The 17453-nt window shown below is 46.7% G+C and overlaps 1 protein-coding gene across 3 annotated transcripts in view; it reads right to left on the bottom strand.

Annotated features, from left to right (window-relative positions):
- The window catches only part of MCM3AP (minichromosome maintenance complex component 3 associated protein), a 51271-nt gene that overhangs the window by 33537 nt on the left and 281 nt on the right, over positions 1 to 17453 (bottom strand). Inside the window, exons 1-10 of one of the 3 annotated variants that reach the window (XM_055280034.2) lie at positions 17295 to 17444; positions 14914 to 16240; positions 14457 to 14680; positions 11944 to 12022; positions 11440 to 11584; positions 8981 to 9171; positions 6538 to 6677; positions 4751 to 4948; positions 3924 to 4192; positions 1750 to 1912 (exon numbers count right to left, since the gene is read on the bottom strand). In XM_055280034.2, coding sequence (XP_055136009.1) covers positions 1750 to 1912; positions 3924 to 4192; positions 4751 to 4948; positions 6538 to 6677; positions 8981 to 9171; positions 11440 to 11584; positions 11944 to 12022; positions 14457 to 14680; positions 14914 to 16132 — 2628 coding nt within the window. In that variant the 5' untranslated portion in view covers positions 16133 to 16240; positions 17295 to 17444. Of the gene's footprint in view, positions 1 to 1749; positions 1913 to 3923; positions 4193 to 4750; positions 4949 to 6537; positions 6678 to 8980; positions 9172 to 11439; positions 11585 to 11943; positions 12023 to 14456; positions 14681 to 14913; positions 16241 to 16852; positions 17445 to 17453 lie in introns of those variants that run through there. The other 2 variants (XM_063640410.1, XM_055280035.2) reach the window with 2 other exon arrangements.

The following is a 17453-nucleotide window of genomic DNA, read 5'->3' as shown; positions in this document are numbered from 1 at the left end:
CCTCTGAGCAGGAGTGCACAGGGCTGCGGGGACAGGAGGCTGCCTCTGCGCGCCACTGCTGGTGAACAATTTTTCTAAAGAAAAATACCTGAATATCTCTTTTGTTTAAAGTTATTAAAAATGGCCAGGCAAGGTGGTTCACGCCTGTAATCCCAGCACTTTGGGAGGCCGAGATGGGCGGATCACCTGAGGCTAGGAGTTTGAGATGAGCCTGGACAACATGGCGAAATCCTGTCTCTACTAAGTTAGCTGGGCGTGGTGGTGGACTCCTGTAATCCCAGCTACTCAGGAGGGAGGCTCAGGCAGGAGAATCGCTTGAACCCAGGAGGCAGAGATTGCGGTGAGCAGAGATTGCGCCACTGCACTCCAGCCTGGGCAACAGAGCGAGACTCCATCTCTAAATAAATAAATAAATAGTTATTAAAAATGGTCAACATTCTACTAACAATCATCATGTAGACAACATTAACTATGTTTTATTTTATTTTTGTTTATTTTTTTTTGAGAGGGTCTCTGTTGCCCAGGCTGGAGAGTGCAGATCTTGGCTTACTGCAGCCTCACCTTCCTGGGCTCAAGCGATCCTCCCACCTCAGCCTCCTGAGTAGCTGGGACTACAGGAGCATCCCACCACACCTGCCTGGCTGACTTTTTTTTAATTTTTAGTAGAGACAGGGCCTCCCTATGTTGCCCAGGCTGGCCTTGAACTCCTGAGCTCAAGCAATTCTCCCACCTCCCAAGCCTCCCAAGGTGCCAGGATGACAGGTGTGAGCCAAAGCACCCAGCCAATATTAACTACAAGCGGCCAGTTGTGGAAAACCTTTTCATTTACTCCAGAGTATCAGTTGTTTGGCAACCTGCAGCTCTGACAACAAGGAGCAAACCTGCAAAAGACCCTCTGACCGTGACATGACTGTGGGTTTAGTCACTGTTTACAGGAGGCCCTGATGTGTGACCAAAGAAATGACCTGGAGCCACAGATGGACCCAGGCAGGTCCTGAGATCTCCCAGGCAGCACCCTCCCCATGCTGTGGCCACTACGGGCTTGTGGCAAGGAATCCTGGCAGCCTCCTTGAAGCAGAGTGTGCACGAGGTGAGGTGGCGCTCTGTAGGGTGGGCCGCGGTCCTGGTCACATTGCACTGAACGGAATCATGCAGGGCCTAGAACAGCAGGTGCTACAGGGGCTGCTCTGTCCTCATCCCCAAGTTCCATGGAACTGGAACAAAAGAACCGACTGGAAACCCTGAGACACAGAGTTTACTCTGCGCAAACCCCAGGAGAGGGACTGGCCTTCCCATTGTCTCTGCAACCCTAGCACACGGCAAAGCACAGACACTGAGGCACCCACTGAAAGGAACTTAGCACCATCAGCCTCACTCCAGAAACTTCGATTTAAAATACGAAGCATTTCAAAGTCAGAGATTTTGTGCGTATGATATCAGATTTTTGCTTTTTAGTTAGTTTTCATGGATGATGATAGTGCTGAATTCAATCTATGTTTTCCTAAAGAGATTTTTCTTATTTGAACCACAGAACAGTATTTTCCAACGCACAGCCTTTCCGGATGGTGACCAACAGTGATAATCTCTATAAAACAGGGCAACACCAGTAACCCCTTTGTGGGGCTGCTGCAAAGGTGACACAGCGTCAGCCTGAAACCTGCTTTGAAAAGCCTGGAATAGGAAAGCACTCAAATAGCACAAGAACCACCTGCTTTCTTCCAACTCTGCAGGCACAGCTCATGTACTCACCTGACTGAAGTAACAGTGTAAAAGACAAGCGTTCAGGTAAGAAGCTGACTGGACCAGTTTGAAAAATCTCACAAAATTATTACTGTTCAATGCAGCAAAAGCCTGAACAGCAAATTTCACCTCAGATGAATTTCTAACAGCAGGATGGAACTGTTGTACTTCTCTGTTAATTAAAGGAGAGAAAAGGGGTTGGAATGTTATTTTTAATAAGACAAAATTTTCATGTAGATCTATCTGATAAATAATAGATTTCACTGACCAGATGCAGTGGCTCACGCCTGTAATCCCAAAACGTGGGGAGGCCAAGGTGGGAGGATCGTTTGAGCCCAGGAGGTTGAGGCCGCAGTGAGCTGTGATCGCATCACTGTACTCCAGCCTGGGTGACAGAGCAAGACCCTGTCTCAAGTAATAATGATACTGGATTTCAACCATACTGAGAAGGAGGGTCTTATTGGTGAAATGTGCCGTTAAATTCATAGTTTACTAACTACCACGCTTGGGCTGGTTTGACAAAGGTTTCCTTCAAAACGATAATGAATAGAATAAACAAATTCAAAAAGCAATTTAGGAATCAGTTATCAAAAAGTTACTTTAAAGTAATGCCAATTGACTGTCAGCTGTGCTGGATGGTAAAGTCTAAAAAACAGAAAACTTAACTCTTTTTGTTTAGAAATGAATTGATTTTGACTGAATTATTCGTGACGGAGAACAAATGCTTGTCACGTAGAAAAAGACAATACAGCAATCTTTCATAACCGGTTTAATTTTTTTTTTTTGAGACAGAGTACTTGCTCTATCACCCAGGCTGGAGTGCAGTGGCACGATCACAGTTCATTGCAGCCTCAACCTCCTGGCCTCAAGCAACCCTCTCATCTCAGCCTCCCAAGGTGCTGTGATAACAGGCCATGGGCCACCACACCTGGTCTTTTTTTTTTTTTTAAGAGATAGGGTCTTGCTTTGTCACCCAGACTGGAGTGCAGTGGCATGATCACAGCTTACTGCAGCTTTGACCTCCTGGGCTCAAGGGATCCTCCCACCTCAGCCTCCCCAGTAGCTGGAACTACAGGCACACATCACCACACCTGGTTAATTTTTTTTTTTTTTTTTTTTGTAGAAGGGTCTCACCATGTTGCCTAGGCTATACAAGGCTTAATTTGAAAATTTAAAATCAGCCGGGCACGGAGGCTCATAACTGTAATCCCAGCACTTTGGGAGGCCGAGGCAGGTGGATCACCTGAGGTCAGGAGTTCCAGACAAGCCTGGCCAACATGGCGACACCCTGTCTCTACTAAAAATACAAAAAAATTAGGCGGGCATGGTGGTATGTGCCTGTAATCCCAGCTACTCAGGAGACTGAGACAAGAGAATCACTTGAACCCGGGAGGTGGAGGTTGCAGTGAGCCGAGATTGCACTACTGTACTCCAGCCTGGGCAACAGAGCAGGACTCGGTCTCAAAAATAACATAACATAACATAACATAACATAACATAAAAATTTAAAATCAATCACACATCTAGATAATCTGTCACACAGTTCTTGAGGAAAATACAAAGCTAAAAAAAGAGAGGTTCACCATTGATAGGGGAATCTTAGAACTAAAGGGGACACTGTCCACCATCAAGTCCAGCTTAACCACAAGCAGAGGGTCCAGCACAAGCAGAGGGCCAGAGAGCTTGCCAGACTTCGCATGTAAGTGTCTAATTATGGATCAGACCAGGGTTTTACATTCATTCATTCTCACTACCCCATTCTTCGCATTTTTGTTTCACACAATGTTTTCCTCTCGTTACTTAGATCTTTGACAAAACTATCTGGCAACAGGGAACTGCTAACAAACCTGCAGGGCGCCTGGAACTCCTTCTCCTGGTTCACTCACCTGTCCCATGAGGAGGATCCCTCCCTCATTTTCTCACTGCTGAGGAGAAACTTTTTCAGAAATGAACATGTGGGGCCTACATCAGATGTGCTGGTCTCAGGGCACACCCCCATCGCTCTTCCCCCAGCTCAGCTCAGCCGACTGCAAAGCCAGACCAAGGTCCTCTACTATCATCCCAACATCTGCTACCAGAGAGAATGCTGCACTATTGGCTACTGCCACTACTGAAAGCTCTCCTCCTGTTTAAAGCCTGCCTTTTCAGCCACCTTAGGACAATTTTTGGATGTGAAAATTCACCTTAGGATGTCTCCCTTGTTGAGACTGAGCAGAACGTTGTAGCCCTGGAACTCTGCTTCGCTGGCACAGAAGACGCCCTTGTTTCTCAGGTCCTGGTACATCTCCTTGAGGCTCTGCAGGCACTTGGTCATGTTCTCATTATTGATCTTGGCATCAAAGGAGGACATGGGCTCCTCACACATGAAGTGGGCACAGTGGATGTGAAACCGGGTGCACTTCTCAATCAGGGACACCGTCAGGGGGTCACAGAGGTGCTGCTGCGTGATATCCTGGCCACAGGCGAGGGGGAGGATCACACACACGTTCCCATGCAAAGAGGCAACTGTGAGAAGGATCATGCTACGACCTCAATTTCTCACTTTTCAATTTGAAACAAAGCCCATGATGCACATTTTAATATGACTTTGTAGTGACTTAAATAAAAGTCCTGGGGTTTTCTTTTTTTTTTGAGACAGAAGCCAGGCTGGAGTGCAGTGGTGTCATCTTGGCTCACCGCAACCTCCGCCTCCCAGGTTCAAGCAATTCTCCTGCTTCAGCCGCTCGAGTAGCTGGGACTACAAGTGTGTGCCACCACGCCAAGCTAATTTTTGTATTTTTAGTAGAGACGGGGTTTCACCATGTTGGCCAGGCTGGTCTCAAACTCCTGACCTCAGGTGATCCAACCACCTCGGCCTCCCAGAGTGCTGGGATTACAGGCCTGAGCCACCACACCCAGCCCACAAAAGTACATTTTTGTTACAGATAAAATATATGACAGAGTAAAATAATCAGTTTGACTTTGGAATTTGCATGGATTTTTTAGCATCCAGGTCGGAGGCAGCCAATACCTTCCGTATGCCACGCGTGCGGTTCCACACGAAGTCATACCAATCCCGCAGGCTGCCCTCCTTCTGGTCCATGATCTGGGTCACCAGGTAGTCCATGGTCCTGCTGAGCACTGGCAAGGGTCGCAGCTCGTGGGGCAGGGGCTCCTCCTGATCCGCCGAGGACCGACTGTACTCTTTCACGGCTGCTGCGTGGTCCACCTAGAGACATGAAGCCGAGACAGGCTGCCCATGTGGCACACCTTGGGCCAGGCATAGTTATGCCTGAAAATGAGGGGGGAAATCACATACACACCCACACAAGATCAGTATTTGAGAATCTATTTTTTCAACATAAAATTTCTGTTAAAAAGTGACAATCAAAATTCAAAGACAAATTGAGAAATATGATTTTGGCAAATATGACAAGGAGTTAAGATACGAGTGCGTCATGACAAACAGGAGGAATGTTAAGTGAAGGCACATCTGCCAGCCTCCAAAGCAGAGAAGACGGGACAGGGAAGGGCTTCAAGCATTTAAAAGGTTTCAGGCCTGCTCACACACCAGATTAAGTCTACACAGAGCAGAAGTGAAACAGAGACAGGCGGTGAGGACTGCTGAGGGCACAGCATCAGGGGCCGGCTGCCCACCTGGGGCCTGGAGCCGCATCTCCCACCTCAAAAGGAGGCTGAAGACGTGGCCAAGGGAAGAGGCAGAGATGTACATAGGACAAGGCCCTGGGCATGTGCCTCTCCTGGGCAGGGGCCCTACAGTGACATGAGTTGCTGGGCTGGGGACCCCACACCAGGCGAAGGGGGTATAAAGCCACCAGCCAGGAAGAGGAGGAGAAGCCCATAAGCAAAATTCACAAAGTCCAAAAGGATCTATATTGGTGCAGCTTTCTGGGGAAACAATTTGGGAAGATACATTGATAATGTTCAGGAAAGGTCATACCCTCTGATGCAGTAATTTCACTCTTAGGATCTGAAGAAAATAATCTAAATACCAGAGAAGCATTACATACAAGATGCCAAACAATATTAATAGAACTAAAAATTTAGAAACAGCCTATCTACTAATGGTAAAAATGCAGAGTTTTGACAGAGCTACTAATAAAATAATATGCTATCATTTTTAAATGCTCATAGTTTACCCTAACAAAGGAAAATGTTCATGACATAATTTTAAGTGGAAAAGATACACATAAAATTGTGTCTAGAGCATCATCTCGAATGTGTAAAACATAAGCATAGAAACAGACAGGAATAAGATCGTAAAAAGAAAAAAGTTAGCCGGATGTGGTGGCTCACGCCTGTAATCCCAGCACTTTGGGAGGCGGAGATGGGCAGATCATTTGAGCTTAGGAGTTCGGGACCAGCCTGGGCAACACAGCAAAACCCCATTGCTGCAAAAAATAAAACAGTAACTGGGTGTGGTGGAGCATGCCTGTAATCCCAGCTACTCTGTAAGCTGAGAGGATCACCTGAGCCTGGGAAGTTGAGGCTGTAGTGAGCCATGACTGGACCACTGCGCTTCAGCCTAGGTGACAGAGTGAGACCCTGTCTCAAAAAGAAAAAAAAAAAAAAAATTTGAAAAACAACTTTATTTAAAATAACTTGCATCTATACCTTATCATGTATAGGTACCAATTACAGAGTTAACATCTCACAATGCAAAACAGCTTAATATGACTGTTAATAGCACAAATACCCAATACCGTCTAAAACAAACACCCAAATCAAGTACGTACAGAAATGACAAAAGCAGCCCCGTCCCCTCCCCACACTCCACAGGGAGATGCAGGGCTCTACCTGGTCAGTCCCTGGGACCACTTCGAACACGCTCAGCTGGCTACGGGTCTCCCGCATGTACCTCTCCTTCTCAGGACACATATCCAGGCAGGTGCCAACAAAAGTCCTCGCTTTGTCCAGATCGGTTCTCTTCACCCGAGCTAAATGACGTCAAGTAAAAGGTAAGAATGCACCACATGGTTAGCACAAACCTACAGAAGTGTATTCTCATAATGATGAAATTAAAACTTAAAACACACACATTACAAAAGAAAAGAAAAATATTTGTAAAACTCGGAGCCTCAAAGAAAGAGGACTTACGGTCTATTCTGCCAGGCAGTGGGACATCAAAGCTCCCAAAGACCCCTGAGTCCACCTCTCTCTAACAGTCACAGCCCTCACTGCAGACTAAGAGAAAGACCGCCGAGTCCACCTCTCAACAGCCACAGACCCTCACTGCAGACTAAGAGAAAGACCGCCGAGTCCACCTCTCAACAGTCACAGACCCTCACTGCAGACTAAGAGAAAGACCGCCGAGTCCACCTCTCAACAGTCACAGACCCTCACTGCAGATAAAAGCAGGGGAGTCTCCTCACTTTCAGCCAGAGTTTTCTAACTCCTGTAATGACCTCAATGACAAAAAATCATGGTGCAGGATGTTTACTAAAAGGATTGACTTGTAACAACTGCAGATATTCAACATATATCACTATTCTAAATCTCTGTCTCAGTATTCACCATGACTTTAAGAATTATATAATGGAAGTTAACTGGGTTCTTACCTGAATAAGTAAACTGCTATGATTACACTTAAATAGTTACAAATGTAGCTTGCAAGTAAAAGGAAATGCAACAACTTCACAACTCAAAATATATACTTCTTGTTTTCATTTTGAAAAATTCTAATACCTGGGCCGGGCCTGGTGGCTCACACCTATAATCCCAGCACTTTGGGAGGCCAAGACTGGCAGATCACCTGAGGTCGGGAGTTCAAGACCAGCCTGACCAACATGGAGAAACCCCATCTCTACTAAGAATACAAAAATTAGCCAGGCGTGGTGGCACATGCCTGTAGTCCCAGCTACTCAGGAGGCTGAGGCAAGAGAATCACTTGAACCCGGGAGGCGGACGTAGCAGTGAGCTGAGGTTGCACCACTGTACTCCAGCCTGGGTAACAGAGCAAGACTCCATCTCAAGGAAAAAAAAAAAAAAAAGAAAAATTCTAATACCTAATAATAATTTTATTTAGAATATAAAAACCACCATATCAATTATATGATATATGATAGCAGCTTTTATTACTATATGTTACTATGTTAAGGAAACATGGTGATTATTCAAATTATCCACAGCTTTTAAAAAAAGGAAACTCCTATAGCTGATTCTTTTTTTTTTTTTTTTTTCTTGAGATGGAGTTTCACTCCTGTTGCCCAGGCTGGGGTACAATGGCACAATCTCAGATCACCACAACCTCAGCCTCCTGGGTTCAAGCCATTCTCCTGCCTCAGCCTCCCAAGTAGCTGGCATTACAGGCATGTGCCACCAAGCCCGGCTAATTTTGTCTTTTTAGTAGAGACGGGGTTTTTCCATGTGGGTCAGGCTGGTTTTGAACTCCTGACCTCAGGTGACCCACCAGCCTCGACCTCCTAAAGTGCTGGGATTACAGGCGTGAGCCACCACGCCCAGCATTTTTTTTTTTTTGAGATAGAATCTCACCCTGTCGTCCAGGCTGGAGTGCAGTGGCACAATCTCAGCTCACTGTAACCTCCGCCTCGCCAGTTCAAGTGATTCTCCTGCCTCAGCCTCCCAGGTAGCTGGGACTACAGGTGCACACCACCGCACCCAGCTTGCTTACTTATTTATTTATTGTAGAGTTGGGGGTTTTGCCATCTTGGCCAGGCTAGTCTTGAACTCCTGACCTCAGGTGTTCCACATGCCTCAGGCGCCCAAAGTGCTGGGATTACAGGCGTGAGCCACCACGCCCAACCCGGCTGAAATTTAAGAGAAAAAAATTGGCAAAGAGAAGTACCTGTGTTTTTTCCTTTTATTTTTAGTCCCTGCATATATTTTTAGTGTTAATGGAATACTTACTTTTTAGTAGGTAATACATTCACACAGTTCAACATCGTAACAGTGTAAGGATGCCCTGTCCAAGATGGAGCACTCCACCATAACCTCTGCCCTTCAGAATCCCGCTCCCTCTACAGACAGGTGCCCATTCTTTTGCATCCTCCCACTACTATTTTATACATACGTTAGCAAACATATTTGCACATATATGTACACATACACGCAACACTCACTCCAAGAAGACTGGCAGACCATGAAGATCAGACACAGCACACCAGAGGCCCTGAGACTCAACAGCAATAGAGCCCAGTGGAAAGGAGTTGCTCCCGCCCTGATGGCACCCAAGACGACGACCTCACCAGGCCCCTAGAACCTCTGCCACCAAGTGCCATACCTTGCCGCATGATCCTGTCTCTCTGGTCAAGCAGGCGGTACTTCTCCTTGGATGTCTCAGCCACAGTGCCTATCAGGGTACTGAGGGACAGCACACATGGGCCGAGGCCCTCGGAGCCCTCGGAGGCTGAGTCAAAAGAGTCTCCCTCGAATTGGTGGGCCTTTAGAAGACTTGGCTTCTTCACTGGAGAGCTATAAAGTAAACACCACACTGAGGGCCCTCGTAGCAGGAAGGCCTTTAGAGCATTTTCATTTCTGAACACGTCCCCTCATCTTTCAAGATTTTCTGGTCCTCTAAAGCTGAGAAACTACAAGCACTGAAATGAGATGAGTTTTGATAAAGATGGTAATGAGCACAAAAGCGTTACTCACATTATTCACTGACTTTAATTTTGAAATATTTCATACTTTTGAAAAACAAAATAGCCTGGGCAACACAGGGAGACCCCATCTCTACAAAAAATTTAAAAATCAGCCAGGCATGGTGGCATGTGCCTGTAGTTCCAGCTACTCGGGAGGCTGGGGTGAGAGGATTGCTTGAGCCTGGCAGGTGGAGGTTGCAGTGAGCTGAGATTACACTGCTGCTCTCCAGCCTGGGTGACAGAGTGAGGCTCTAACTTACCATCCCCTGAAAAAAAAAAAAGATAGGCTCATTTAAACAGCTAAAATGAACACTTACTGATTTCTATCTCGAAGAAATAAATTCAGCATGAAAAAATTCTTTAATATCATAAGGAAATATTATGCCTACATGTTTTAAAACAAATTATTTTGGTAGAAGGACATACTAAAAGGAATCAGGCGTTCTCTCTCAGCTTCCCCATTTTCTAGCTTTCATCATTTTCTGAACTTGAATGTCAAAGATTATGTCAAACCAGCAACTAAACTGCTCATCACAAAACAGGAAGTGAGGAAAACACACTGGCCAAAAGATGAAAAGATGGATTCAGCTGGAGATCTGTCAAAGTAGGCCTGGTGTGAAAAGCAAAAGCCTTTGAGAACAGAGTTCCCCAGATAGACAAGGTAGCCAGGGAACTTCACATCACATGCCGGCTAACACAACTAACATGGCCGACCGTGTCTGCTTCACTGTGATAAGCTGCACCTGCAAAAAGTCATGCTGCCCTTCCTTTAGGAGAAAGCTTTTTTTTTTTGACATGGGAGTCTCACTCTGTCGCCCAGGCTGGAGTGCAGTGGCATGATCTCGGCTCACTGCAAGCTCCGCCTCCCAGGTTCATGCCGTTCTCCTGCCTCAGCCTCGTGAGTAGCTGGGACTACAGGCACCCGCCACCATGCCCAGCTAATATTTTGTATTTTTAGTAGAGACGGGGTTTCACCATGTTAGCCAGGATGGTCTCGATCTCCTGGCCTCGTGATCCGCCCGCCTTGGCCTCCCAAAGTGCTGGGATTACAGGCGTGAGCCACTGCACCCGGCCAGGAGACAGCTCTTTAGAAAAAAAAAAAAAAAAAAAGTCATGCTGGAAACTGCTGAAAGTGATTATTAGAAATGCATGGTTTGGCCGGGCATGCATCTCTAGTCAGGAGTTCAAGACCAGCCTGGCCAACATGGTGAAACCCCATCTCTACTAAAAATACAAAAATATTAGCTGGGCATGGTGAAGCACGCCTGTAATCTCAGCTACTAGGGAGGCTAAGGCAGGAGAATTTCTTGAACCCAGGAGGCAGAGGTTTCAGTGAACCAAGATTGCGCCACTGAACTCCAACCTGGACAACAAAGCGAGACTCTGTCTCAAAAAAAAAAAGCAATGCATGGTTTATTACAGCCAGTTAAATGTCTTGAGGGAAAAAGTTATTGCTTATACATTTATATGTCAAGTGGAACTGCACTTAACTGCAGTGGGATTCAGGACAAGTTAGATGAGCAAGGAGACTTGCTACTACAATCCTGTGAGGCAGGCAGCGACCCACCACAGGGCGCCAGCCTGCGTGTGTCCCACAGAGCAGGCACTCTGTTCAAGGACAGAAGTTCTGCTGTCCTAAGTGAGCAGCCTCCCCTGGATCTCCTGTAGCTGCAGCTGAAAGGTCTACACCAGCTATAACAACTGTGTGATGAGACTCTCCCATAGAAAATGCCAAGATGGAAACAAGAAAAAAAGGCCAGCCCCAAAGGAAGGCTTTCTCAGCAACCTTGGCCCTAGGGTATGTGAGAACAAGACAGGACAGAATCAATGCTCTCCACCATCTCTGCAGCTGGCAGTTACCAGTGTCAGAAAATTCTCTCTTCTGGCTGGGACCACCAGCCCCACAGAGACCCACCTCCTCACGGCCCATGCTGGCAGGAGGGGCAGAGCCCCTGCCCCTCCACCCCCAACCATCCCTGGCAACTGGCTTTTGTCTCCTCACCACTCCCCACAGTCTTGCACCCTGACTCAGGTGTCGCTGTAGGGTGCCATTTCCTGGTCCTTCCCGAATAAGGTCATTAGGAGGGACCGATCCCACCTTTTATTCAGGAGGCTGCTAGCACCAGCCCTCCCTGCGGCCTTGCCAAGAGGAGAGTGCTGAAAGGGTGCATCCTCTGTGCTCGGGCTGACTTCACCGTCACCTGGTTTCTTCTCCTTCAGAGAAAAGGGTTTCTTATTGGGGCCTGTGGACACAGGAGGCAGAAAAGAGTTTATGCAATCACAGATCACCTGGTACTGGATTTTTTCACTCTGTTTCTAAGAAAGTAATATTATTTTCATTGTCACAGGAGGTTAGAGAAGAGCCCAAGGAAATAACTGTGAGATGCAAACCCACTCAGAGCCAGCCTCCTCCACTGGCTGGGGAAAGGGCTCATGCTCAAAGGGTTTGGACCAAGAGCATGAGAAACTGAAAAGAGGGCCATGCACAATGGCTCATGCCTGTAATCCCAAGATCAGACCGGGCAACATAGCGAGATCTTGTCTCTATTAAATAAATAAAAATAATTTTTTAAAAAAGTGAAAAGAATAATTGAAAACTCACTTATTTTCTTCCTGTGCCAAAAGATAGCCATGTCTTTATGCAAACTTTTCCCCTTCTTTCTAGCCAGGGCTGCAGATGCCTAGAAAACAGTCCACAACCACCAAGTGTGAGTGTATCAGGAAACCAAAGGAAATGGGATTGAAAACTCAAACGCAGTAAGCACGACAGACCATTCAAAGGCACCAGGAGCCCCTGTCCTTTGCACGACAGTGATTTCTTCACCCACACGTCTGCTGACTGCATGGTCTCTGGCTGTGGCAGTGGCAGCAGCAGTATTCATCTCCTTTACCTGTCTCACAAGCATGTATTTGCTCTTTCCCCCTTTTTTTTTTGAGACAGAGTCTCACTCTGTCACCCAGGCTGGAGTGCGGTGGTGAGATCTCGGCTTACTGCAAGCTCCACCTCCAGGGTTCATGCATTCTCCAGCCACCTGAGGAGCTGGACCTACAGGGGCCCGCCACCACACCCGGCTAATTTTTTGTATTTGTAGTAGACACGGGGTTTCACTGTGTTAGCCAGGATGGTCTTGATCTCCTGACCTCAGGTAATCCGCCCACCTCACCTCGGCCTCCCAAAGTGCTGGGATTACAGGCGTGAGCCACCGCGCCCGGCCCCTTTTTTTTAATTAACAACTTTGCTTCACAGAACTCACAAACTTGGCCTTGTTGGCATTTGGTGAGATGATTCTCACCAGCTGATCACATATACAGAAACAGAAAGTTTGCCAAGTCACAATTAAGCACAAAAGGGAGCTGCAGAATAACACACATGGGATGCCACTTACCACAGAAACCCAACCACATGTTAGTCTCCCTGTAGATACACTCATAAAAATGTCTAGAAAAATACACACCACACTAGTTAACTGGACTGCTCCTGAGTAACCGGAGAGATGAGGATGTTCAGTTTTGTCTGTATCAATGAATTGTTTATAAAGGCAAATCTATTTACATATTAGTTATGTCATAAAATATTTAAGGTTCAGCTGGGAAAATAAGCACATTGCAATAGGCAAAAAATAACTGTAAAAACAAAAGCGGGGCTGCGCACGGTGGCTCATGCCTGTTACCCCAGCACTTTGGGAGGTGGAGGTGGGAGGATCACTTGGGCCCAGGAGTTTAGGACCAGCCTGGGCCACATAGTGAAACTTCATCTCAAAAAAAAAAAAAATAAATGATAAAATAATAAAATAAATAATAGTAATAAATAATAAAAACAAGGCCAGGATGGTGGCTCACACCTGTAATCCCAGCACTTTGGGAGGCCAAGGTGCATGGATCACTGAGGTCAGGAGTTTGAGACCAGCCTGGCCAACGTGGTGAAACCCCATCTCCACTAAAAATACAAAAATTAGCCAGGCATGGTGGTGCGCACAGAATCCCAGCTACTTGGGAAGCTGAGGGAGGAGAATCGCTTGAACTGGAAAGGTAAAGGTTGAAGTGAGCCAAGATTGCACCACTACACTACAGCCTGGGCGACAGAGCAAGGCCCCGTCTCAAAAACAACAACAACAACAAAAATGAGAGCCGGTACAATGACTCAGGTCTGTAATCCCAACACTTTGGGAGGCTAAGGCAGGAAGACTGCTTGAGGCCAGGAGTTCGAGACCTGCCTGAGCAACATAGTAAGACCCCATCTCTACAAATGTAAAAATAAAAACTTTTTTTAATTAAAAAAATTAAAACTAAAAACAAATTAGGATTACCATATGACCCAGCAATTCCAATCCTAAGAATATACCCCAAAAAACTGAAAGCAAGGACTCAGATAAGTCATATGCCAATAAACATTATTCACAATAGCCAAAATGTAGAAACAACCCGTCCGTCAATAGATGAATCAACAAAACGTAGTCCATCCACTCAATGTAGTATCATTCACTTTATAAATTTATACTTTATAAATTCCTATAGAACGTAATTTTGTCTATGAGAATACTCAGAAAAAACCGTGAAGATATAAAGCTATATAACATGAGCAGTCCATGTTCACTGCACCCTAGAAAGTATTATGCATACATTTAGGCCTGGATCTCCTGGTCTGGATCTCCTGACCTCATGATCCACCCACCTCGGCCCCCCAAGTGCTGGGATTACAAGCGTGAGCCACCGCGCCCAGCCAATTTCACTTTTTCTGTATTGTTTGAACGTTTACAGTGATCATCTTCTATGACCAAATAAAACAAAAACAAAACCAAAAAACTCAACTTCCAAAAGTACTATGTGGTTAGAGCCTTTCGGAGGAATTTCTGAATTTCTAAAGCCTTTCAGAAGAATTTCACTTCATGGGAACAGCTCTCCCAGCATTTCTAGAGTACTATATTCTGTAGGGACCTAGAATACTCCAAGTTATGAAATAAAAAGTACTATCCCAGCCTATGCTAATAAGATATTTGAGTACGTTCCCTATATTATAGTAAGCAAACAACTGATGGACCAAAAAAAAAACAAAACAGGTTTTAAAGTGACAAGGTTCAAATCTAGGGTAACAAATGGCAAGATGGGAGTACTCACATGATCAAAGAAATGTACCACTGCAAGCTTTTTGCTGCGCCTGGTAAAGACGCGCTGCACTTTAGCAATTTTGCCAAAATGGTTCTCCAGAATGGTCCTGTCGTTGAGGTAGTCAGGGATGTTCTTGCACTGGATGGCTGTGACTTCAGAGGGAGACAAGCCCCCAAGACTGTCTGTGCTCTCGCTTCTGTTACTCTGACGCGCCAGAGTTCCTCTTAGAGAATCTAGGGGTTCAGAGAATGGACACTTAAACCATCAGATGCTTCCAACAACAGGAGGCACCAACTGTGTCAAAGCAGAGGAAATTTTCACAGATGTAAGACCTGCTCTGTATGACATGTTAAGAGTCCCTAATGTTTATGGGAGATTTATCTGAAAAATCAAGCCAACACCCAGAGAAACGTATTGAAAACCTGCCAGCAGGAGTTACTCTATGTGCTACATTTTCAGAGCTCACCTTCTTTCTTCTCTCTACTTTCAGCTTCTTCCTCTTTATTCACACCTGGAATCCGGGAAGGTGCCAGGACAGACTGACTCCCTCCTGGGATAGCCATGTGGTCACTTTCTGCAGACTCAACAAAGCCAATTTCCTTTTTGGCCTCCTTGTTGCCCAGACGACCTACTTCCTTATTGCTTTTGAAAACATCCTGTATCGTCCGACCAAATAAAGTACCTCCCCGGGGTCGATTCAGGCGGACAGGTCGTTTGTCTGGAGGGTGATCGCCCCGGGACAGAGGATCCGAATCTTCTGCTGTCTCGTGGCCATGTCTCCTTGGGGAGCGATCCTGGTCCTCCTTCCTTTTCAGTCCTTTCATTAGGCTGGGAAGTGGTTCCACCTGGGAAACAGCTTCTTCGCACCCCTGCCTGACACCTGCTTTGCTGGCCTGGAAAGGTTCGCCCAAAACCGCAGATGACACAGGGAAGCTACTGAAGCTATTCTGAGAACTTCCAAATATTGACTTAGGTCCTCTCTTCTCTTCCTCTACATTTTGGTTTGACAAAGCAGGAGTAAAGGCAGATAATGAATTATTACTACTAACAGGTTTTGAAAAGGTAAAATTTGAATTGGTAGCTGAACTACTTGTTACTTGAGGAAAAGAGAAAGGGGCCAGGCCTCCAGGTGCACTACTAATTGGGTGGGAAAATGTGAAAAACCCAGAAGCAATTTGGCTTTGGGTTTTCTCTGGCTCAGATTCAGCCCCCAGTATTGGTTTGAACACTGCATTTTCCAGAGGTTTAAAGCTGAATTCTGTTTTCCCAAAACCAGAGTTCACTATTTCTCCAGCTTCTTGTCCAAAAGCAGAAGTGCTTGGGAAAGCCCCAACACTGGTGGGTGATTTAAAACTAAATCCTGGGTTTCCCAGCACAGATGAACTTGAAGGCCCAGAGGTAGCCACAAAGGTGGAAGTGTGCTCAAGTCCAGAAAAGGGTCCAACAGTTGAGGTTTGGGTGAACCCTAATGTTTGCACTGAAGAGGAATGACTTACTCCAGAAGACGCTGGAAAGCTGGATACCTGTGAAAATCCCGAGCTCTTCCCAGATAAGGTACTGTTTTGTCCAAAAAGGGAAGGTTGACCAAATCGAAATGGCGGCTTAGATGGAAGTGTTCCTACATTACTAGAAGACGCTGAAAAAGCACTAGGCTGCTGCCCACTGAAAGGATTAGTTGGGTTCATCTTCTGCTCCAATTATTAGAAGGTAATTAAGTATTACGTGTACAAAATTAATTGGCTTCCTGAAACAGCCTGTAGCACTAGGGAGTTCCCCTTCGTCTTTAGAACAAGCTGAAAGACAAAAATTCAGATCATCATAGCTATGTTCTGCTACAATACTAAGAAAAGAGTTTTTGAACGCTGTCATACTAAAAGGATAACCATTTCTTTTTTTTTTTTTTTTTTTTTTTTGAGACGGAGTCTCGCTCTGTCGCCCAGGCTGGAGTGCAGTGGCGCGATCTCGGCTCACTGCAAGCTCCGCCTCCCGGGTTCAGGCCATTCACCTGCCTCAGCCTCTCCGAGTAGCTGGGACTACAGGCGCCCGCCACCACGCCCGGCTAATTTTTTGTATTTTTTAGTAGAGACGGGGTTTCACCGTGGTCTCGATCTCCTGACCTCGTGATCCGCCCACCTCGGCCTCCCAAAGTGCTGGGATTACAAGCGTGAGCCACCGCGCCCGGCCAAGGATAACTATTTCAAAGGCAGGCAAAGGGTTATTATTTTCTGAGCGCCAACAGGTTATTTTGTTGGAGGGTGGGGTAGAGAGTGGTACAAATAATTACATTGTTACAGAGGTTTAAAGCGTGATCCTTTAAGATTAAAAAAAAAAGCCGAATCTTTTTACTGAGTTAGTAAATTCATGAAAAACCTCCATTGGCAGTAAGAAAATGAATGCTGTTCCACCTTAAAACTTAGAGACGAATTTCTCCTGACTTCCTCCAATCCCTACAGCCGGAGAAATTCAATGTAACGCTGTCAAAACCTTAGCGTTTCGGGATCTCCTCCCACTGGCTTCCCTCGGAGAGGCTGGAGCGCTAAGCACTTTCTCACATTCCTTTATCGCGCCCTGGAGACCACCCTGGAGCGGGCTGGAAGGGCGAGGGCGCTGCCACGAAGCTGAGGCCTCTCGGCGGGGACGGCGTGCCCGGGGAGCCTAATCTTCCACCCAGCACAGCCCGAAACGGCGGAGGCCGCGCGCTGGGCCCAGGCCGGCCTGGCCACTGTCCCGCCCCGGGCTCGCCGGCGCCGCAACGCTCCGTTAGCGACGATGTGAAGGCCCGGGCGCGCCGAGCTGCGTTGGGGAAGGAAACGGCGCCCCCGGCGCCGGCCCAGCGCCCACGCTCACCGTCTTGCCCCAGGACCCCGAGGCCCGCGCTGCCCTCTGGCCCCTCGGAAGGACTACAGGCGCAAGCACAGGCTGCTGCCCCGACACAGCGCTGCGCACCGCGGACCCACTTCCGGTTCGCTCAGCACTACCGGGTTCCGCCCCGCCCTCTGCGATCCG

The sequence above is a fragment of the Symphalangus syndactylus genome, chromosome 5 (assembly GCF_028878055.3).
Source record: "Symphalangus syndactylus isolate Jambi chromosome 5, NHGRI_mSymSyn1-v2.1_pri, whole genome shotgun sequence".
Taxonomy (NCBI): Eukaryota; Metazoa; Chordata; class Mammalia; order Primates; family Hylobatidae; genus Symphalangus; species Symphalangus syndactylus.
This window is presented reverse-complemented; position numbering and strand designations above follow the sequence as displayed.